At 43.8% G+C, this 22,974-nt stretch overlaps 1 protein-coding gene across 1 annotated transcript in view; it reads right to left on the bottom strand.

Moving 5' to 3' along the window:
- Window positions 1-22,974, bottom strand: part of Lct (lactase) — a 60,431-nt gene that overhangs the window by 16,813 nt on the left and 20,644 nt on the right. The window contains exons 4-9 of the mRNA XM_048345553.1: window positions 21,526-21,628; window positions 18,630-18,705; window positions 15,933-16,656; window positions 9,789-10,434; window positions 5,238-6,788; window positions 4,116-4,384 (exon numbers count right to left, since the gene is read on the bottom strand). Coding sequence (XP_048201510.1) covers window positions 4,116-4,384; window positions 5,238-6,788; window positions 9,789-10,434; window positions 15,933-16,656; window positions 18,630-18,705; window positions 21,526-21,628 — 3,369 coding nt within the window. The remainder of the gene's footprint in view (window positions 1-4,115; window positions 4,385-5,237; window positions 6,789-9,788; window positions 10,435-15,932; window positions 16,657-18,629; window positions 18,706-21,525; window positions 21,629-22,974) is intronic.

Raw genomic sequence — 22,974 nt, 5'->3', positions numbered from 1 at the left:
TTAAAAAAAAATCAATATTTGAGCCATTAACCCTAGCTCCTCAAGAGTTTGAGAATAGAAGAATTAAAATTCAAGGGCAGACCGGGCAGGAAAGTTAATGATACTGGCTCAAAACTAACTGGCAGAGAGGTTAGAGGCTTGGCTCAGTTGGTTGAGAGCTAGTCAATGAGCAAAAGTATCAGTTACAAAGTTTGAGTCCCAATCTCCGATAAAAACGAGAAAAAGAAAAATAATCAGAAAAAAAAGGTATGGCTCATATTGATGGTAAAGTGCCATGTTGGCAAGTGAGAGGCCCTGAGTTCAAATCTCAGTACTGCCAAAAAAAAAAAAACCAAATCAACATTTGTCAGTCATCATAGTAGTAATTGGCTCAGGCAAAAACTGTCAGCAGGTGCAAAATGTAATGGGTAGAAATTTGCTAAGGAATAGGTATTTAGCTAAGTGTCCAACTAGCTACCCACAAAATACTGTTTTCTTTAAAGTACAAAAGCTAATCTTGGGGTTGGGGATATGGCCTAGTGGCGAGAGAGCTTGCCTCGGATACATGAGGCCCTGGGTTTGATTCCCCAGCACCACATATACAGAAAACGGCCAGAAGTGGCATTGTGGCTCAAGTGGCAGAGTGCTAGCCTTGAGCAAAAAGGAAGCCAGGGACTGTGCTCAGGCCCTGAGTCCAAGGCCCAGGACTGGCCAAAAAAGAAAAAAAAAAAAAAAAAGCTAATCTTTAGGGGCTTGGAATATAGCCTAGTGGCAAGAGTGCTTGCCTCCTATACATGAAGCTCTGGGTTTGATTCCTCAGCACAACGTATATAGAAAATGGCCAGAAGTGGTGCTGTGGCTCAAGAGCTAGAATGCTAGCCTTGAGCAAAACTAAGCTAGGGACAGTGCTCAGGCCGAGTCCAAGCCTCAGGACTGGCAAAAAAAAAAAAAGTTAATCTTTAGATGAAAAAGCATAGTAGGTGAAGAGTGTAGAGAATAAAATTATGACCATTATGCCCCTAATAGCTATTTTGCTTCTGTACCTTTGTTTGCTAACCCATGGGGAAGTGGATAGCTACTCTGTAACCACATGCCCCCCCCCCACCACACACACACACCCCTTCTGTGAACTCTGTACTACCTGACTCTGGGCATTATCTGGCGCCGGGATGTGATTAATTGTCCACGTCTGGAGCCCACTCAAGGTTGGACATAACTAAGTGTCAGCTCTCAGACCCCAGCCCGGACCTGGACAAAGGAGATAGGAACCGCCTGGCTCCAGGAATGTGGCTACATGACCACTCCTGGAGGCCTACCCCCAAGGTTAAGGCCATCTGACCCATGCTTTGGCGGGAAGACCCAGGCCAATCCTGAGACAACCTGTAAACTAGGGCAAATGTCAACCAATCATGTACTCATAACCAGGGGTCTTCCTCATCTTCCCTGTACTTGTCTATAAAAGCTGTGCTGGAATTGTGCTCAGGGCCTCTCAGTGTCACTGACAATGAGTGCGCTGGGGGGACCGGGTTCGAACTCGTAATAAACAACCCTTGTGGTTTGGCTTTGACTCTGGACTCTGATGGTTGTCTTTGGGGGCCTTAAAAATCTGGGCATCTGTTTATTCAAGTGATGCTTCAGTAATGCACAAACAAACATTCATATATAATACACACATATATATGCGTATACATATACAAATAACTCATAGAAAAGGCAAATATGGTAAAAAAAAAATTGGGAACAGTTAAGGAGGCTGAGAAAGATTATATAAGAGATTTCTGTATTATTTTACAACTGTCTGATAAGATTTCCAAATACAAGAGTTTTTTAAAAGAACACAAGGTCCTGGGGTATCACGTAGCACTTTGGTCAGGAAACACAACTGCTTCTTTTCACTCATACAGCACACGTTGCTAATCAGAATATACAATGGTCACAATGATGAAAATTTGTTGACTGAATGTATGAATGGAAATGGGGACTCAGAAAATTCCACAGATAACTAGGTGCCAGTGGCTCATACCTGTAATCTTACTCAGTAGGTTGGGATCTAAGGGTAGAGTTTTGTGTGTTTTTTTCAATTTTTTTTTTTTTGGCTAGTCCTGGGCCTTGGGACTCAGGGCCTGAGCACTGTCCCTGGCTTCCTTTTGCTCAAAGCTAGCACTCTGCCACTTGAGCCACAGCGCCACTTCTGGCTGTTTTCTATATGTGTGGTGCTGGGGAATTGAACCCAGGGCTTCATGTATACGAGGCAAGCACTCTTGCCACTAGGCCATATTCCCAGCCCCAGGATAGAGTTTTGAAAGCCAGCCTGGGTAAACAAATCCAAAAAGATTCATTTCCAATTAAACAACAAAAAGCCAGAAGTGGAGGCATGGCTCAAGTGGTAGATACAAACCTTGAGTGAAAAAGTTGAGCAAGGCTCTGAGTTCAAGCCCCAGTACCCACACACACAAAAAATTCAGATATGGGCTGGGAATGTGGCTTAATGGTAGATTGCTTGCCTAGCATGCATAAAGCCCTGGGTTTGATTCCTGAGTAACACATACACAGAAAAAGCCAGAACTTGTGCTATGGCTCAAGAGGCAGAATGCTAGCCTTGAGCAGAAAGAAGCTCAGGGACAATGCCAAGGCCCTGAGTTCAAGCTCCAGGACTGGAAGAAAAAAAATCAGATGCGAGTTGGTTAATATATATATATATATATATATATATATATATATATATATATATATATATTTTTTTTTTTTTTTTTTTTTGCCAGTCCTGGGGCTTGGACTCAAGGCCTGAGCAATGTCCCTGGCTTCTTTCTGCTCAAGGCTAGCATTCTGCCACTTGAGCCACAGCGCCACTTCTGGCCGTTTTTATATATGTGGTGCTGAGGAATCAAACCCAGGGCTTCATGTATAGGAGGCACACATTCTTGCCACTAGGCCATATTCCCAGCCCTGTTAAAATACTTTTAAGACATCTCCTTGCTTCTGCATGGACAGAGTCTAAAATCAAGCAAAGTTTGTATCCTCTGCCCTACAAGGAAGAATTCCTAATCCTGTGTCCAGATAAACCTGTAGAGCAATGCTTCTCAGCGGGTTCCAATTAGCTTTCAAAGGGGCAGTTAGTGATGTCTCCAGGCATACTTTGATTGTTACAAGTTGGGGTTGGTCTATTGGCATTGGGTGTGGAGAAACCATGGGTACTGCTAACCGCCCCTAGTGACAGGATAGTCCCCATAAGCAAGGATTTTCCATGTAAAGCAACCTCAGGCCCAGGTTGAGAAAACCTGCTTTGGAGGATTCTGAGTGCCTGATACACAACAGGACACAGCCTCTGAAATCCTGGCATTTGCCTCCGTGAATCTTTTGTGTAACATGCTGACCAGAGGACCTAAGAAAACCAAGATCTGGGGCCTCCTTGTGTCCACAGAACAGGACACACAAAGTGCCTTTTGTGGTTTCCCACTATTAACTTTTAGTTAATAAATGTCTATTGGTAGCAGAACTTGGGCAGGAGGCAGTCTGACCCGCTACCCCTCACAGGCCTCAGAATCCTTTTGAACAGTGATGAGAGAGAGAGAGAGAGAGAGAGAGAGAGAGAGAGAGAGAAAGGAAGGAAGGAAGGGAGGGAGGGAGGGAGGGAAGGAGGAAGGAAGGAAGGAAGGAAGGAAGGAAGGAAGGAAGGAAGGAAGGAAGGAAGGAAGGAAGGAAGGGAGGGAGGGAGAAAGGGAGAAAAAAAGAAAGGAAGGAAGAAAGAAGGAATGAAAAAGTCCAGGCTCATGTTTGAAGCCAGTTTGGGAAACTGCTTGCTCAGAAAGGTAGATGAGGAGTAAAGGCATCCAGCAGAGGCTCAGAATATTTATTTGCTTATTTTGCCCATGTGTTTCTGTCCAGGTTCTGTCTACTCCTTCTGGCCCTGCAAACACCCATCTCAGCACAGTCCACCAATTGATGGTCTGTCCAAACTTGAGGAGGTGAAGCAGTGGGACTGCACACAAAAAAGAACTCCCTGTCCCCTGTACAATATACACATTGGGCTCTAGAGGTTTGTTGGATCCCCCTCCCCCGGCCTTACTCATGCTCCTGCCTCTTCAATATTGAGTGGGAATTCTGGCACATGGCAAGTATGACCCTGAAGGCCTTACCTGATAGGCAGAAGATGCTACACTCCAGAGGAAACCCTCAGGAAACTGTCCGTACAGGAACTCATCCTCCTTGGGCAGTGGCATGCCATTGTTGGTAATGACCTCTGTGTAGTACCTGGCTGAGGCTCTTGCTGTCCGAGGCCTGTTCACATTATTGAAGTCGACATCGTATAGTCCAAACTTGACTGAGTAGCCAAACAACCATTCAAAGGTGTCCATTACCGACCAGGCAGAATACCCTCTAAGGTCTACACCATCGAGCCTGTAGGCTAGAAACATCCCAAAGGACAAAGAGAACTTTAGACCAGAAGTCAGGAACTCTAGCAAGCCTAGTTATGTGCTGATTCCTCAAGGCAACGGGTCCTAAACCATCAACTTATACACTGAGACATGTACAGATGCAGATCATCTTGTTCTTTTTTTGCTAGCTTTGATGACCCTACAGCAAGTATTAGTACTTATCTTTACAAAATCAAACTCATTAAGGTAAAGGGACTTAGCTTGAATTCACAAGCCACAGCCTGCCTTAGAAAGTAAGCACAGGAGAGAGAATTTAAAGAAGAGGTTTTTGGTTTTGGTTTTTGCCAGGCACTGGTGGCTCATACCTATAATCCTAGCTACTCAGGAGGCTGAAATCTGAGGATAGAGGTTCAAAGCCAGCTTAGGTAGGAAAGTCCATGAGACTCTTACCTCCAATTACTCATCAGAAAACCGAAAACAGAGCCATGGCTCAAAGTGTTAGGGCACTAGCCTTGAGTGAAAGAGCTTAGGGACAGCGCCCCAGCCCAGACCCATGACTGACCCCCCCAAAAAAAGCAAAAAACAAAGAGGGTGGTTGGTGTTTTTCCCTGTGATACATGGTAATGAAAAATTGGACCCAAGAAGAAAATTGGGGGAGGCGGGGATTATGTATACTTTTGTCCATTTTCTGTGGAAAAAGATCACAGCTTTGCCCCCACCCCCAAGCTTCTCAAGGAATATATAATCCCCAAATGGGTAAGGAATTATGAAGTCAGAGCATAAAAGAGAATCTTCAAATGTATTGTGTCAATCCATTTCAGGCACCTGACATACAGAAGGAAGGCTGAAAGAATTCGTTCAATGAAACGAATTCTCACATACCTTTCAAAGCTTCATTGATGTAGGCTTTGTGGAAAAATATCCTGTCGGTATCATCTAGATTGGGATCTTCCAGCCCTACTCCGTTTTCGGTGATATAGATAGGGATGTCTCCATACTCTTCTTTGATCCAGTTCAGCAGCCTCCGCATTCCCCAGGGCACTACTTTGTGCAATGCTGATGAAATCCACGAAGTATCCTCCTCCTTTGTGATCTCCTGATCATCTTCGTAGGAGGGTGGGTTTAGCCTGGGTGTTTTGTGACTCACGATTTTGGATGAGTAGGTGTTGAGGCAGAACACATCAGCTGTGCCCCTAATGTATGCCTTCTCCTCCTCCGTGAAGCTGGGCAGGCGAGAGGTGGCTAAGTGCTGTAGTTCACTCCTGTTTCCTACTTTCCACTTCATGGCATTAGGATAGTCTCCAGTTCTAAAAATGGGGTGTGCAAACCAACCCAGGACGAACTGTAACTTTCGATCAGCTGCTTCCACTTCTCTGGGGACTCCTGGGGACTTGGGCTCTGCCCAGTGTGCACTGAGGCTCAGTGAGATGACTCCATTCTGTTTCTGCCTGTATTTCTTGTCATAAGTGTGATAGGCTCTGGCATGAGCTTTGATGACTGCATGACCGATCCTGTAAGGGCCCCAGCCTTCGTCCTTCACATTTGGAGGAAATACCCCTGAGCCATAACTAAGCCATGCTTGGAATGTGGGTTCATTAAAGGTCATCCAGAACTTGACTCTGTCACCAAAGGTCTGGAAACAGAAGTCTGCATAGCTGTCAAACAACTCAATCAAAGAAGGATTCTCCCAGCCTCCAATATCCTGGAGGGCCTGAGGTAGGTCCCAGTGAAACAGTGTCACCATGGGAGAGATGTTACTTGCCACCAAGCCATCAATCAGTCTGTTGTAGTAATCAACACCATGACTGTTGATAGTACTGTTTCTTCCAGTTGGGAAAATCCGGGACCAGGAGATAGAGAAGCGATAAGCATTCACCTTCAAAGCTCGAAGCATATTCAGATCCGCATCCAGCTGGTTGTAGCTGTCACAGGCTATGTCTCCAGTGGCATTGTCTTTGATGTTGCTCCCTGGTGTGTGGGTAAAGTTATCCCAAATGCTGGGGCCTTTGCCATCAGCATCCCAAGCTCCTTCAATTTGATAGGCTGAAGAGGACACGCCCCACAGAAAGTCCTCCCGGAATGTACCATGGTAGAGCAAGTCTCTTTCAAACTTGGGTTGGTTGGAGAACTTTTCCCATACTACCTTAGCCTTGGAGGGCACCTCGGATGGAAATGAAAAGGTGTTAGCTTTGGAGGGGAAGTGGGCCGTCGATGGTGGTTGAAGTCTTTTTACCACTTTCTCAAGGAAACCATTCTTTTCAATAACACTGGTGAAAAAGTAGACAGATTTCCTGGGGGTCCTTGGCTTGCTGCTCTCATTGAAGTTGACATGGTACAATCCGAATCTCTGGCTGTACCCAGAGGGGCCTTCGAAGCCATCGATGAGGGAACGAGCAATGTAAGAACGAACATCCACTGAGTTCTCCTTCACAGCTATGAAGGAAAACAAAAACTGAATATTTTGAAATAAGATGATTTTTCTTGTAAAATTATTAGTGCATGTTACTAATGTCACTTTTAGAAAGTTTTCCTTTGGCTGGGTGCTGGTGGCTCAAGCCTGTAAAGTTATTCAGGAGGCTGAGATCTGAGGATCGAGGTTCAAAGCCAGCCAAGGCAGGGAAATCTGTGAGACTCTTATCCCAATTAACCACCAGGAAACCGGAAGTGATCCTGAGGCTCAAGTGGTAGAGTGCTAGCCTTAAGCTGAAGAGCTCAGGAACAGCACCCAGGCCCAGACTTCTGGCTCAGAGTTCAAGCCTTACGACTTACAAAAAAAAAAAAAAAAGGTTCACTAGACTCCAATTAACTAGCAAAAAGAATGTCTGCAGACATGGCTCAAGTCCTAAAGCACTGCCAGCCTAGCAAACATGAGGCCTTGAGTTCAAGTTCTCCTACTGCCAAAAAACATTTTCCTTTTTCTTTTGGTATTGGGGCTTGAACTTGACCTTTGCTAGTTCATTTTTCTTGCTTAGGGCTAGCTAGTAGTTTTGGAAGTTACTTATCTAACCACAAAACTGAACTTTTTTTCTCTTCAGAATGAATAAAAATGAAAACCTAGAAGGCTTCACAAAACATCAGTCCACTTTCATGGCCACAAATCTCAACTCCACAAAGCATCCCTATCTTAAAATTCGTATAGCATATACTCCATCTGCTTATGTCAGGACGACTTGATTTTCTATATAATATATAAATCATTTGATCTTTTGTTGTTGGTGGTGGTGCTACTAGGCCTGGGGCTTGAACTCAGGGTCTGGGTGCTATCACTGAGCTTTTCTGCTCAAGGCTCGTCTACCACTTGAGCAATAGCACCACTTCTGGCTGTTGGGTGATTAATAGAGACAACAGTTTCACAGACTTTCATGAATAGGCAAACCATGCTTCTCAGATATCAGACTCCTGAGTAGCTAAGATTACAGGTATGAGCCACTGGCACCTTGACAATCTTTAAAAAATATGTTTTTGCTTTTCCCCTCAGTAATTTCAACATAAAATGATGACATTCGATATTTTTTAAAAGGAATAAAGTCAAAAGAAAGTAATATTCCTAGACTGAATGGGGACCTCCAAAAGATACGTCTAAGTTCTAGCACAGCTATTAATGAAGATAACCTTGTTTAGAAAAAGGGTTAGTTAGGTACTGGAGGCTCACACCTGTAATCCTAGCAGATCTAGAGGATCACAATTTAAGGCCCACCTGTTCATTTAGTCAATAAATAAGTTAGTAATCACCTAACATCCCAGGCCTGTGCTGGATTCTAGGGACATGAAGATGAATAAAACAATCATAGCTAGTGGGCAGACTGAAGAAATAAGGCAGAGTAGAAAGGTTTCTGGTTCTTCTCAATGCCTACTCGAGGGTGTCAATCACTCAGAGTATTAGATTGTGTTTCTTTCTGGTGTCCTATGAAGAAAACAACTACTACTTGAGATAATGTCTTAAAGTAATGACAGAATTACAACCAACATATAGATCAAGGAGAGGGTGTCTGACCTCACAAACTGTCCTTCCTGGAATGCTAGGGGTCAAGCTTTAAAATCTCTTCGACCTTGAAGCCCTCTGGAAACACAGCTGGGCATGACCAACTGTGATTGAGAGACTTATGAGATACAACCCACCTATCAGCCTTTTCTTCTTGGAATAAAAAGATGTACAAATGATAAGAATGAAACTGTAGATATGAGCCAATTGGATCACAATCAATGACATGGAATACAGATTTTTTTTTTTGGGTGGGACTGAGGTTTAAACTCCAAGCCTTATTATTGCTAAGCAAGTATTTTAATGCCTCCAGGCTGAAATATAAATTTTCTAGCCAAGTAAAGGAGATGGAGATTAATGGGGCTGGGGCAATAAGGGAGGAATTAATGGGTTGGAGTCCTGTCCTAAGCAGCTATGTGCCATTATCACCATACAATTGTCTGCCTATATCCCTCTTTAAAGAAGTCTTCTGTGGAAAGGATGTTTGCTCAATATTGTGCTCATAAGATGACATGGCTTGGGCTGGGAATATGGCCTAGTGGTAGAGTGCTCGCCTCACATACATGAAGCCCTGGGTTCAATTCCTCAGCACCACACATACAGAAAAGTCCAGAAGTGGCGCTGTGGCTCAAGTGGCAGAGTGCTAGCCTTGAGCAAAAAGAAGCCAGGGACAGTGCTCAGGCCCTGAGTCCAAGGCCCAGGACTGGCAAAAAAAAAAAAAGAAAAGATGATAGGGCTTGATGCCTAGCTAGGATGTAAATGGGTAGAAAACTGAAAGGTGGGGAAAACATTTAGGGAAACACATAGGAAACATCTGGGTGCAATGGATCACACTAGTAATCCTAGCATAACAGGAGGATTATAGTTGAAGGCCAACCTGGAAGAAAACAATTTGAGGACTGTATTAGTGATGTATGACTTTCATGCCAGCTATGTGGGAGGCAAAAGTGGGGAGGATCACCATTCTACTCTGGCCTGGGCAAAAAAGTACTTGGGACCCCACTTCAACAAAAATGGCCAGGCATGGTGATTTCATGTCTGATATCCCACCTACAGTGGTGAACATAAATAGGAGGGCTATGGTCCAGACTGGCATAGAAAAAAAGCAGGATGCTTCTCGAAAATACTAAGAGTAAAAGGAAATGGAGTCATGGCTCAAGTGGTAGAGTGCCTATCTAGTAAGTGCAAAGCCCTAAGTATGAACCTCAGTATTGCCAAAAACAGGCAAGCAGGCAAGCAAGAGGGGGGCAAGGAGGAAAGGAAGGAGGGAGAGGATGCAAGCCTTTGGGAAAGGAAGTTAACAGGATGATGGGAAGAGCTACTCACTATTGCCTCCAATATGCTTTTCGTTTTGTTTCCCTGGAGATTGTATTTGTCCTAGTGATCAGAACGTTGAAGATTTGGAGAAAAGCCAATCATCTTCCAATCATCAGTATATTCACTATGCTTACCCTTGAGCACCTCATTGATGTACTGGTTGAAGTAGTCCACTCTTAAGGAATCATCAAAAAGGTTTTCACTTTCCCCTATGGGCATGCCATTCCCTGCCAGGTAGATTGGAACTTTTCCTCTTGTGTATTCTTCAGATGCAAACAGTAACAGCCTTCGTATACCCCAGGGCACCACATGAATCCAAGGAGATGAGGTTGGGGGCCAAGTAGGATCTACATGTTGGGAGAACCCTCCAATGTTCTCATAGCTTGGGATGCAGGTGTGCTGTCGGGCTTTGCTGATGAGGCGGGAGGTATAATGAGACAGACCCAGAAAGTCAGCAGAACCTTTTATGAGCTGCTTCTCTGCCTGGGTGAACTCAGGGAGCTGGGCCACAGGCCTGGGGCACTGTTCATTTTTCTGTTGAATCTGCCTCCTCAGGATGGCTGGGTAGTCTCCATCCACAAAGATGGGATGTGCAAACCAGCCCAGCATGAAGTGCAAGTAGCGCTCAGAGGCAGCCAAGTCTTCAGTCCTCTCTGGAGACAGGGGCTCCGCCCAGTCTGAATTCAGCACGATGCCCACACGGCCTTGCTGCTGTGGGCGATGGTGATGGTTGTAGTGGTGCCAAGTTCTAGCATGAGCCTTGAGGATCAAATGGGCCACCTGGTATGGAGACAGAAATATACTGCCCAATATCAAAGGTGTCAGCAACAGCACTAATAAGCCAACAAGTCAACAGCAACATGTTAATACTAATGTCAATTATGTCAACAAGTCAATGAAGACTGACAATGTCAACCTAACAACATGAATTCCAACAAGTCCTCAATAACTCAACAACATTAAGACCATTATCCTATAAGGCAACAAGTAACATCAACAAATCAACAAACTCATGCTAACAATGTCAGGAAGTCAATAACAACATCAAGTCAACCACAATGTAAAGAACTTAATCCTCGGGCAGGGGATATGGCCTATTGGCAAGAGTGCTTGCCTCGTATACATGAAGCCCTGGGTTCGATTCCCCAGCACCACATATATAGAAAATGGCCAGAAGTGGCACTGTGGCTCAAGTGGCAGAGTGCTAGCCTTGAGCAAAAGGAAGCCAGGGACAGTGCTCAGCCCCTGAGTCCAAGGCCCAGGACTGGCCAAAAAAAAAAGAACTTAATCCTCATGACCATAAGGCAACATCAATAATGTTGCTGTTAACATTCTCAACACCAATGTTAACAAGTCAAGAAAATGGACAACTCAGTATCAGCATATTTATACCAACAGCATCAACAAGCTCAGTATCAATAACAACACATATTGAGCCTTTACTGCTCAATAGATTCTTTCATGAAATCCTCATACAAACTTCATGGGGCTAGTATAATTTTTACTACCACTTTACATATAAAAAAGACAAGATCCATAGTGGTATAATAACTCTACAAGGCTGAAATTAGGAGTCATTTGAGAATGTAAGACCCAGACAGACAGACCTGTGCACAGTGGAGGAAACCTGTAATTTCAGCACAAAGGAGGATGAGGCAGGAGAATCTTGAGTTACAAGCCAGCTTAAATTAATTGTGAAACCCTACTTCAGGAAGAAAGAAGGAAGGAAGGAGGGAGGAAGGCAGGGAGGGACTAAAAGGAAGGAAGTGAGGGACGGAGGGGGGAAGGAAAAATAAAGGAAGGAAGAAAGGGAAGGAAGAGCTAAGACATAAACGAAGCAATCAGATCTAGGTCTGCTGTTGTTATTGTACACATTCTGCCTCCATACTCAATTCTGAACAACTGAAAAAGGGAGACCTCTTTAGCCTACTTGTTTTCCTTTCTATATCAATTCCACAATCTCTCTGTATACATAACTCCATGGTCTTACAAGTCATCTATGTTCTCTGGTAGAATATCACAGAAAAGCAGACAAAAGGGGGTATTAGGATAAACAATTTACAAGAAAATCTAGACTCTGCTACCAATTAATCTGCTCTGTAAACATACAATCTAGTCTCTTAATTTCAGCTTTCTGGTCTGTTAGAAGTAGATAATACACTGACATATTCCTGGATAATGCTTTATAAAGTTTCATATATTTTCATATCTCCATACTCAAACTTTATAAAAACAAAGTATATAATATTAATAAGAAGCGGATCATCATAGGTCCATCTGGAAAGATTAAGATTAGTGCATACAAAGCACTGGCCAAAAACCTGGAGTATGTAGGATATGATCGTACATACCCATAATCCCAATACTTGGAAGACGGAGGCAGGGAGGATCAGCCTGGGCTACTCAGAATTTATTTTGTTTTTTAAAAAGCCTCAAAGCTACTCAAGAGGCTGAGATACGAGGATTGTGGTTCAGAGCCAGCCTGGGCAGGAAAGCCATGAGATGCTTATCTCCAACAAGCTACTCAGAAAATGCTGAAAGTGGTACTGTAGCTCAAGTGGTACAGCACTAGCCTTGAGCACAGAGAGGCTCAGTGATAGAACCCAGGCCCTGAGTTCATGACCCAGGATCAACAAAAAAACAAAAAACAACAACAACAAAAATAAGTTGACACTGGTAGCTTTCCCATATAATCCTAGCTGAGATCAGGAGGATCATGAGTTGAAGACAACCCAAGCACAAAGCAATTTGTGATACCCTTTTTTCAACCAAGAGCCAAGTAAAGTGGCATGGAACTGTTGTTAAGACAGGAAGCCTAACATAGGCTTGTCACCCAGGCATACACCCAGGCAGAAAGTAATACTCTATCTTAAAAATAACTAGTGGTATACTCTTGTTCCCATAACATGGAGTTCATTCACTTGGCATCTTCTTATGTGGTCATTTGAGTGTAGTTTTTGGGGTATTTTAGTCTCCTACCATGACTAGCCACCACTGTTGTAATTATTCTCAACATGCCATGTGAACTTGGTCTACATTTTTTCCCCTCTTTTTCCTGGTCAGTTTGTTTGACTGAGTGGTTTGTCTAGTTTTGTTTCTCTCTGTGGCTGTAACCTCACTACCACTGTACTACATCTGAGTACCCTGGATATTGTCTGATATGGGTAATAGAACTGGGGAAGGGGGCTGGGGATATAGCCTAGTGGCAAGAGTGCCTGCCTCGGATACACGAGGCCCTAGGTTCGATTCCCCAGCACCACATATACAGAAAACGGCCAGAAGCGGCGCTGTGGCTCAAGTGGCAGAGTGCTAGCCTTGAGCGGGAAGAAGCCAGGGACAGTGCTCAGGCCCTGAGTCCAAGGCCCACGACTGGCCAAAAAAAAAAAAACCAAAAAAAAAAAAAAAAAAAAAAAGGCTGGGGATATGGCCTAGTGGCAAGAGAGCTTGCCTCGTATACATGAGGCCCTGGGTTCAATTCCCCAGCACCACATATACAGAAAAATGGCCAGAAGTGGCGCTGTGGCTCAAGTGGCAGAGTGCTAGCCTTGAGCAAAAAGGAAGCCAGGGACAGTGCTCAGGCCCTGAGTCCAAGGCCCAGGACTGGCCAAAAAAAAAAAAAAAAAAAAAAAAAAAAAAAAAAAAAGAACTGGGGAAGGGAGAGGGAATACCAAAATCGAGAGACAAAGAACAAAAATACAAACCATTCAAAAAGCAACACTTAGAAACCATTTGGTATATGGGGGCTGGGGATATGGCCTAGTGGCAAGAGAGCTTGCCTCCCATACATGAAGCCCTAGGTTCGATTCCCCAGCACCACGTATACAGAAAATGGCCAGAAGTGGCGCTGTGGCTCAAGTGGCAGAGTGCTAGCCTTGAGCAAAAAGAAGCCAGGGACAGTGCTCTGGCCCTGAGTTCAAGGCCCAAGACTGGCAAAAAAAAAAGAAAAGAAAAAAAAAAGAAACCATTTGGTGTAAACCAACTGCACAACTCTTGGGGGGAAAGGGGGAGGGGAAAGGGTGGGGGGAGATGAGGGAGGAGGTAACAAGTAAAACAAGAAATGTACTCACTGCCTTTCATATGAATCTGTAACCCCTCTGTATTATACTTTGACAATTAAAAAAAAAACTACTGACTGGGAATATGGCCTAATGTTAGAGTGCTTGCCTTGCATACGTGAAATACTGTGTTCTATTCCTCAGCACCACATATATAGAAAAAGCCAGAAGTGGTGCTCTGAACAAGTGGTTGAGTGCTAGCCTGGAGTAAAAAGAGACCAGGGATAGTGATCAGGCCCTGGGTTCAAGGCCCAGGACTGGCAGAAACAAAAAAAAGAAAGAAAGAAAAGAAAAGAACTAGTGCAAAAAAACAAAAAAAGGTGGGGGGGCACCAGTGGCACATGCCGATAATCCTAGCTACTCAGGAAACCAAGATCGCTAGGATAATAGCTGGAAACCACCCTGAGAAAAGTAGTCTGTGAGACTCCATCTCCAAATTAGACAGCAAAAAGCTGAGCGAGAAGTATGGTTTAAGTAGTAGAGCACCAGCAGGGAGAAGCAAGCCACACAAGATTGTTAAACCCTGAGATCTAGCCTCACAACTGGCAAGGAGAAGAAAGGCTGGAGGTTAGAGGTATGGACATTATAGCACCCACCTAGCAAATTCAAGGCCCTGAGTTCTAACTGTAATACCCCCACAAAATAACAAGAACAACAAAATCCTTGATGTGCAGAAGAGACCTTGCTAAATCTTAATTCCTTTTCTTCTTTAATCATCTGAAAAGGATGACCCTTCTGAAGAATTTCCTATCAAAAATATGCTATAGGAAGGCAAACTCTTGGTTTTTCTCATGTTAGTATTTAATTGAGTCCTGAACTCCAATGGCAAATTGTACTCCTTTCCAAAAGGAACTCATCCCTTCTAAGCTAGCCCAGGTCAGGTAGGGTACCCAAAGGAATATTAGGCAAGAATTAGGAACCATCTGGGGAGTGGGGGGAAAGTGGGAGAAAAATGAGGGAGGAGGTAACAAGTTTGATAAGAAATGTACGCACTGCCTTACATATGAGACTGTAACCCCTCTATACATCATTTTTTTTTTTTTTTTGGCCAGTCCTGGGCCTTGGACTCAGGGCCTGAGCACTGTCCCTGGCTTCTTCCCGCTCAAGGCTAGCACTCTGCCACTTGAGCCACAGCGCCACTTCTGGCCGTTTTCTGTACATGTGGTGCTGGGGAATCGAACCTAGAGCCTCGTGTATCCGAGGCAGGCACTCTTGCCACTAGGCTATATCCCCAGCCCCTCTATACATCATTTTAACAATAAATAAATAAATACAATTTTAACAAAGAATTAGGAACCATCACTGTGACCATGTAAATGAGGAGAAGTACTAATGATACAAAGTCAAGTGTGGTATCAGCACTAACCTGAGCCACCTTGTGAATGCTAAGAAGATTAAAAAAATATCCAAGACTAGAAGAAAATATGAAAAATGACATGTACCTTAATAGCTGCAATGGAAACGGGTCCTATCTACTCAGGAAGCTGAGATGTGAAGGTCGCTGTTCAAAGCCAGTGCAGGCAAGAAAGTCTATGAGACTCTTATTTCTAATTAATCACCAAAAAAGCAGGAAGTAGAGCTGTGGTTCAAGTGGTAGAACACTAGCTTTGAGCAAAACAGCTCAGGGATACCACCCTGAGTTTTAACCACCACCAACAACAAAACTGTTGCTGTAAATCCCTGTCAGTCACCACCATTCCCCAGCCGAGACCCAGCAGTAGATTCAGCGGTGGACCTGTGCCTACCCAGCAATCAGAAGGTGTAAGAGCAAGATTTCTTTCTTGCTGGCCTTATAATCTGAAAGCAGAGCAATAAGGAAATCTGGCAAGCAAGCTGCCATACCGAGTCCTGGGTGGGGGATATGTGTGAGAGGCAACGACTCTACCACTGACTTACAACTCCAGCCTGCAGATTTCTTTCAGGATCAGAATAACTTGGAATGAAATGTAGTCTGCAACCCAAAAGTGATGCCATTATGACGGCATCATTTATCCTAACCCCCAACTCCTCACCCAGTAGCTATATCCCGAGGATGTGATACCTATTTTTAAAGTGCCAGGACAGTATCTGAGCAAAATAAGATGATTAACAATGTATGGTTTCTTTCTGTTGATTTCCTTTAAAGAAGCAAAAGTAAAGTCCTGCTGAGGAAAGGAGCAAGACAAAATTACATCCTTCCAACCAATTGGCCTGACTAGCAGGCACTCAGGGAATGGGAAGTACCTTAAAAGAGGCCACTCCTGGGTCAGAGATGCCTGGTGCATGTTGGCCAGTGCCGTAGCCTGCGTAGCTTATCACCCAGGGCTCATGGAACGTCACCCACAACTTCACACGATCCCCAAAAGTAGAGAAGCAGAAGGCTGCGTAGTCCAGGAAGGCATCCACCACACTCTCATTCTGCCACCCACCATAGTCCTGCAGGGCCTGGGGCAGGTCCCAGTGGAACAGTGTTACCATGGGCTGGATGTGGGAGTCCAGCAGGCTGTTGATCAGCTTGTTGTAGTAGGCCACACCTTGGAGGCTGGGGTTGCTCCCATGCCCAGTAGGGAAGATCCGGGACCAGGAGATGGAGAACTTGTACACCTGAGCCCTGAGTCCTCGAAGCAGGGCCACATCATAGGTCGGCTTGTGGTAACTGTCACTGGCCACCTCTGGCGTGGCTTGGTCCATGGCAGCATTCAGGTGTCCATACTGGTCCCAAATGCTTGCTCCCCTCCCACCTTCAGCCCAGCCTCCTTCCACATTAAAGGCTCCTGTGGAGACACCCCAGAGGAAACCTTCTGGAAAAACATCCTTCAGGAAGGAATCTCTTTCTACCCTGGACTGGTTACCAAAGGTCTCCCAGACCCTCTGGTAGGCTGAGCCAGGGTACAAGGGTCCAAGTGTCCTGTGGTCCTGCTGCTGCTCAGTCTGAAAAGCTGGGCTCTCAGTCAGAGAACAAGAGGTGCTGTGGAATTGAAGAAACACAAAGGGAGATAACTCATGACTCTGAGTTACAAATGTCCCCAAAGGAATGAATAGGCCAACATTTTTAATCAATAAAGAAAGGTTAAGTCCAAAAAGTCATTGGCAAGAAGTGACTTAGCTGGGAAGACTCATTATTTATGACTCCTTTCTAGATGAGTGATTACTGCTCTTGTGTGAGAATATCAGTACTATGATTACTCTGGGATGAGACCACCCTTGAATACTGTCTGCAGTTTTGGTGCTACGCTTATTATTTATAAAACACAGCTAATAATGATGGCTTCATTAATTCAAGTTGGATTCTGTGCTGGCCAGTGATATCCTTTACTTTTGGTATACTTTACAGTGGTATCCTTTACTTTTCAGAGCTAATTTATGAGATAGGTGCTACAATCCCTTTCTCTACATCCTGTAGAAGGAGAAACACAATCACAGAGTTGAGTAACTTCTGGACCAGTTGCTTCAGCAGATTTCAGCAATAGAACTAGTGGTATGTATCCACTATTATACACAGTATCAGCCTTGGCTACAATGGTCTTCATGCAGCCTGAATTATACGCATAATGTCAGAAGCTCAACTATCCAACCATGTTAAAGATGACAAAGTAACAAGAGGGAAGCCTAAACTCTGGACTATTGTACTGCCTCCGGGATCACATAGCTTGTAGCCATGGGACAGAGCCTATGTATTTAACCATATGTATCAGATAAGTATCAGTACATCTGTGTGTACATATTTATGTCCATTAATTATATATACTATATATTTAAGATAATATGTCACACAGAAGTGTAGCTCTTGGCTGGGCATAGGTGCATGTCTTTAATTTCAGTTACATGGGAATCATTAAGTAGGTCAATCACTGTTTCAGTTTCCTGGGTTTTCTTTCCTAGGCTGACTTCATATGTGTAGCAGATTTCAGTCTGTTCACACTGCTTATAATCACAGCACAAAGCCTGACATCCTGAAGCCCTGTGAGTCTTTTGATCTGAAACAAGTTGACAGAATGGACGCTGGAAGGTTATGGCTCAGGATAGCTGAGTGATGAAAGAGGGAAGGCAGGAATAGGAAGGCACTGAGGAGGGTCTGCATGGTGGATGATGACCTCTGACCCATGCTGTTTTACTGTATGTGTGTAAAGTGCATGTGTAAAACATTCCCCCAGAACACTGAGATTCTGAGGAGTTCCTAAGTTGTTTCCCATACCATCCCTTTCCTGCTGATGTCATACAGGACATGGTGTAACTGTGAAAATAACCTCCAATGACTCTAATTATATAAGGGTATATTATTTATAAACCTTAGTATCTCAGTTACCAAGGAATTATCTGCAGCTAGGCACTGTTGGCTCAGGCCTGTAATATTAGCTACTCAGAAGACTCAGATCTGAAGATCAAGGCTCAAAGGTGAGTCCAAGCAGGAAAGGTCAATGATACTCTAATCTCTAATTAATCATCAAAAGCCAGAAGTGGAACTTAAAATATTATCTGCAACCCCATCGTTGATGAAAGCCTCTACACTTGTGGAGTTACACTTTCACAAGAGCAAGTTTTCTTGTCTTTACTGTCTCCTATACAAAAGTTTCACATTTCACACTGGGGAAATAGGGGCAGCTGGTAGCTTCAGTAGGCTGGTCAGACAAACTTTAACCTGACATTTCTTCCACATATTCACATTGTCTTCAACATTGTAAAAGGCAAAGACAAGGTCTTAAACTCATATTCCAGCAGTGCTGATTGTATGCAGCTGGGTAACTTAAAAGATGAGAAGCCAAGCTATAGGAGTGGGACCTAGATTGTCTCATTCAGGCTTTTGCTCTGAGCCTCCTTCTCTGTTGAATAACAATGCTGGCCTAAGAGGCAAGGACAAAAACCCTCAAATATTTCTCATGTAAAGAACAGAAGAGTAGTTTAAAAACCACAGTTATTGGTCAACATACAAAGTAATATTACCTTTTCCTGGAACTTGAGCAATTCAGGAATGCATTAATATCAAACCCAATGGTGAGCACTTGGTCTTGATTTATGGCTGTAAGAGAAATTTTTACTTGATGAGTAACTCAACCAAGAACATATGTGTCACTAATAAAACTCCACTAAAATTCAAGCAATATGTTTGAATTTCAAATGCTTTTGAAATTACCATGGACTAAGAACTTCCCTTCTAGGGCTGAGAATATGGTCTAGTGGTAGAGGGCTTGCCTCAGAACCTGAAGCCCTGGGTTCAATTGCTCAGCACCACATTTATAGAAAAAGCCAGAAGTGGTGCTCTGATTCAAGAGGTAGAGTGCTAGCCTTGAGCAAAAAGAAGCCAGGGACAGTGCTCAAGCCCCAAGTTCAAGCACCAGGACTGGCAAAAAAAAACAAACACACACACACACACAAAAAAAAAAACCCAACTTCCCTTCTGGAAAAGTTCTTGGACATTTTGACCGGCTTGTGACTTAAAAAGAGTAATTCTCAAATGTCAGCATAAATCAGAGTAAAGTGAAAACTTAACTTTGCTGGGTACACACACACTGTCTCTGATCCAGAGCTGGTTAAGACTTAGAAGATGTTTTCACTTTTTGTGTGTGTGTGTGCTAGTACTGGGACTTGAACTGGCACCCGGGGCACTCTTCCTGAGATCTTTTACTCAAGGCTAGCAGTCTACCACTTGTCACAGCTCCACTTCTGTTTTTTGGTGGGTTTTTGTTTGTTTGTTTGTTTTTGTGGTTAACTGGAGGCAGGAGTCTCATGGATTTTTCCTGCCCAGGCTGGCTTCAAACCACAATCCTCAGATCTCATTGTCCCTGAGTAGGTAGGATTACAGACCTGACACCTGGCTTAGAAGATGCGTCTTATTTTGCCAGTCCTGGGGCTTGAACTAAGGGTCTGAGCACTGTTCTTGGCTTCTTTTTGCTCAAAGCTAGCACTCTACCACTTGAGCCACAGTGCCACTTCCGGCTTTTTCTGTATATGTGGTGCTAAGGAATTGAACCCGGGGTTCGTGCATGCTAGGCAAGGACTCTACCACTAGGCCACATTTCTAGCCATTTCCTTTTTAAATTTTTTTATTTTTTACTGTTAATATAGAAGTGATGTACAGAGGGGTTTACAGTTACATGTCAGAGGATACATTCAAAGAGCTTCCAGATTTGGCTGATTCTGATGCTTCTGGTTTAGATACTGCAACTTTGCGAATCGCTGACTTAGAGAACTCAAATCTCAGTAAAGAATGGAAGTTCATAAAACTTGTGATTTAAATGTTCATAAAAAAAGTTACCATTAGGGGCTGGGAATGTGGCCTAGTGGCAAGAGTGCTTGCCTTGTATATATGAAGTCCGGGATTCGATTCCACAGCACCACATATGTACAAAAGGCCAGAAATGGCGCTGTGGCTCAAGAGGCAGAGTGCTACCCTTGAGAAAAAAGAAGCCAGGGATAGTGCTCAGGCCGAGACCACGCCCCACTACTGGCAAAAAAAAGAAAAGAAAAAGTTACCATTCGCTCTGGTGGCTCATACCTATAATCCTAGCCACTCAGGAGGCTGAGACCTAAGGATCACAGCTCAAACCCAGTCTGGACAGGAAAGTCCATGAGATTCTTATCTCCAATTAACTACCAGAAAACCAGAAGTGGTGATGTGGCCCCAGTGAGAGAGTGCTAGCCTTGAGCTGAAGAGCTTAGGGATAGTGCCCATGCCTGAGTTCAAGCCCCTTGACTAACCAAACAAACAAACAAAAGTTACCATTTTAATGATTCATAAAGTAGGATTTAATATTATTGTATTTAAAAAATTTTTATTGCTATTATATACAGAGGGGTTAGTTATATACATAAGTCCAGTAATAAGTAGGTTTCTTTTTAGACAACATCACCACTTCCCCCATTCTCTCCTAGTTTTCCCTCCTGTCCTCACCCACAAGTTGTATAGTTCATTTTCCACATAGCGCCTAGTGAGGACCACTGCTGCATTTATTCACCCTTTGTCCATCCACTTCTGTGTCCCTCTTTACTCCCTAAGTAATTATTATTATCTTATTAAGTAGTTATACAAAGGGGTTTCAATTCTGCAAGTTAGGTTAAGAGTACAATGTATGTTAATCAATGTCACCCAGAAGTAAAATCTTAAAACAGTACTCATTTTGCCAACAAAGGAGTGTTAGAGTGAAGGTATGAAGCAGTGTCTATGGACAAGCTGAGGTGCCAATGGAGCCAGTGCATACAGCATAGGAAGGGGCTACAGGAGGTAGAACAGCATGGACTTCTCGCACACCTATGTGAAGGTGACTGGACTGAGTAGCAGAGCACACAGCATATGTCCCTCTGCCACTTTCTGTGGCATCTTCATAGCCTCAAGCCTTAACAGAAGATTGGGTCTCCTCTGACTGGATTGGACCAGGAGCAGATTCTCAAGAATCTGAACTAAGACACTGACTGAAAAGATGTTCCTTAAGGGCTGGGGATATAGCCTAGTGGCAAGAGTGCCTGCCTCGGATACACAAGGCCCTAGGTTCGATTCCCCAGCACCACATATACAGAAAACGGCCAGAAGCGGCGCTGTGGCTCAAGTGGCAGAGTGCTAGCCTTGAGCAGGAAGAAGCCAGGGACAGTGCTCAGGCCCTGAGTCCAAGACCCAGGACTGGCCAAAAAAAAAAAAAAAAAAAAAAAAGATGTTCCTTAAGTTGCACTACAGGTCCTAAATCTGAAAGTCTTTAGTACTTTAGGTGCCAGCCAGGGGACCATGTGCAAGTTGAGGCAATGGGGACATGGATCAGCAGAAGGCAGTATCTGCAGAGAAGCATGAGGCTGGCTTTTCAGATTGCTACCCATCAAGCTAAAACCTCTTGGTTTACAGTTCACTCACCTTCAAAAAGGCTGAAAAACTGTCTGGTAGGGTTCTTCCGGCTAGAGGGGCAGTCCTGAAGTTTTAGGGTGAAGATGAAAATATCCACTTTGGGCTCAATGGTCTGAAAAAGATATAGACTGCCAAGTGAACTGAAACTACTAAGGAAGTAACTTCTGATAATGGGGATAGTGTTTCAAGATGTAAAAACCTACCAACACTCTGCCTGTAGAGCTGACCTGTAGCTTTCAGGTAGCTAAAGAAGCTGGCCTAGACTCTGAAGGAAATTTACACTTTTGTTCAATTACATAGGTCACACTTCTCATTCCCACTAAAGCTCCCATTCCTTCATCTCAGGTATACCTACGACCTCCTAGAGAGCTAGGCAACATGTTAGAATCAGGAACATGGCTATCTGCCCACCAAGCTTAAGCATCAAGACGATGCTGCCAACACCATATCTGTGAATGTATGGAATGAGGGGAGTATGGGTGAAGCAACCAAACCTGAACCTGGAAATGGCTTCATAGTGGCTCATTGTATTACTTGCTGTGTTTCTGGATATGTTTGAAATTTTCCATAATAAAAAGTTAAAGGATGGTTGGGAATGTGGCTTAGTGGTTGAGTGCTTATCTAGCATGCATGAAGCCCTTGATTAGTCAGTAGCACATAAACAGAAAAGGCCAGAAGTGGTGCTGTGGCTCAAGTGGTAGAGTGCTAGCCTTGAGCAAAAGAAGTTCAGAGACAGTGCCCAGGCCCTGAGTTCAAGTCCCAGGACTGGTGGTAGTAATAGTAATAATACTATTAGACAAATAGTAGTAGTACTAATAATAATAATAATAATAATAATAATAATAATAATAATAATTTAATGGAACTGTCATTGTTAAAATTGAAGCAGGGGGCTGGGGATATGGCCTAGTGGCAAGAGTGCCTGCCTCATATACATGAGGCCCTGGGTTCGATTCCCCAGCATCACATATACAGAAAATGGCCAGAAGTGGCGCTGTGGCTCAAGTGGCAGAGTGCTAGCCTTGAGCAAAAAGAAGCCAGGGACAGTGCTCAGGCCCTGAGTCCAAGCCCCAGGACTGGCCAAAAAAATAAAAAATAAATAAATGAAATTGAAGCAGGTTGCCAGACACTGGTGGTTCACACCTACAATCCTAGCTACTCAGGAGGCTGAGATTTGAGGATTAAAGTTTAAAGCCGTAGGACGAGGCCCGAGTTGTAGCTCGCTTAAATAAAGCCTTGCCTTGCTTTTGCATTTCGGAAAAAAAAAAAAGTTTAAAGCCAGCATGAGCAAGAAAATCTGTGAGACTCTTGTCTCCAAATAACCATACAAATGGCAGAAGTAGAACTGTAGCTCAAGTGGTAGAGTACTAGCCCTGAGCAACAAAGCTCAGCGACAGCACCCAGGTCAAGTTTAAGCTCCAGTTCCTGTGCATAAGCATACATGTGTACATGTGTGTG

Source organism: Perognathus longimembris, chromosome 4 (genome assembly GCF_023159225.1).
Source record: "Perognathus longimembris pacificus isolate PPM17 chromosome 4, ASM2315922v1, whole genome shotgun sequence".
NCBI classification, from domain to species: Eukaryota; Metazoa; Chordata; class Mammalia; order Rodentia; family Heteromyidae; genus Perognathus; species Perognathus longimembris.
This window is presented reverse-complemented; position numbering and strand designations above follow the sequence as displayed.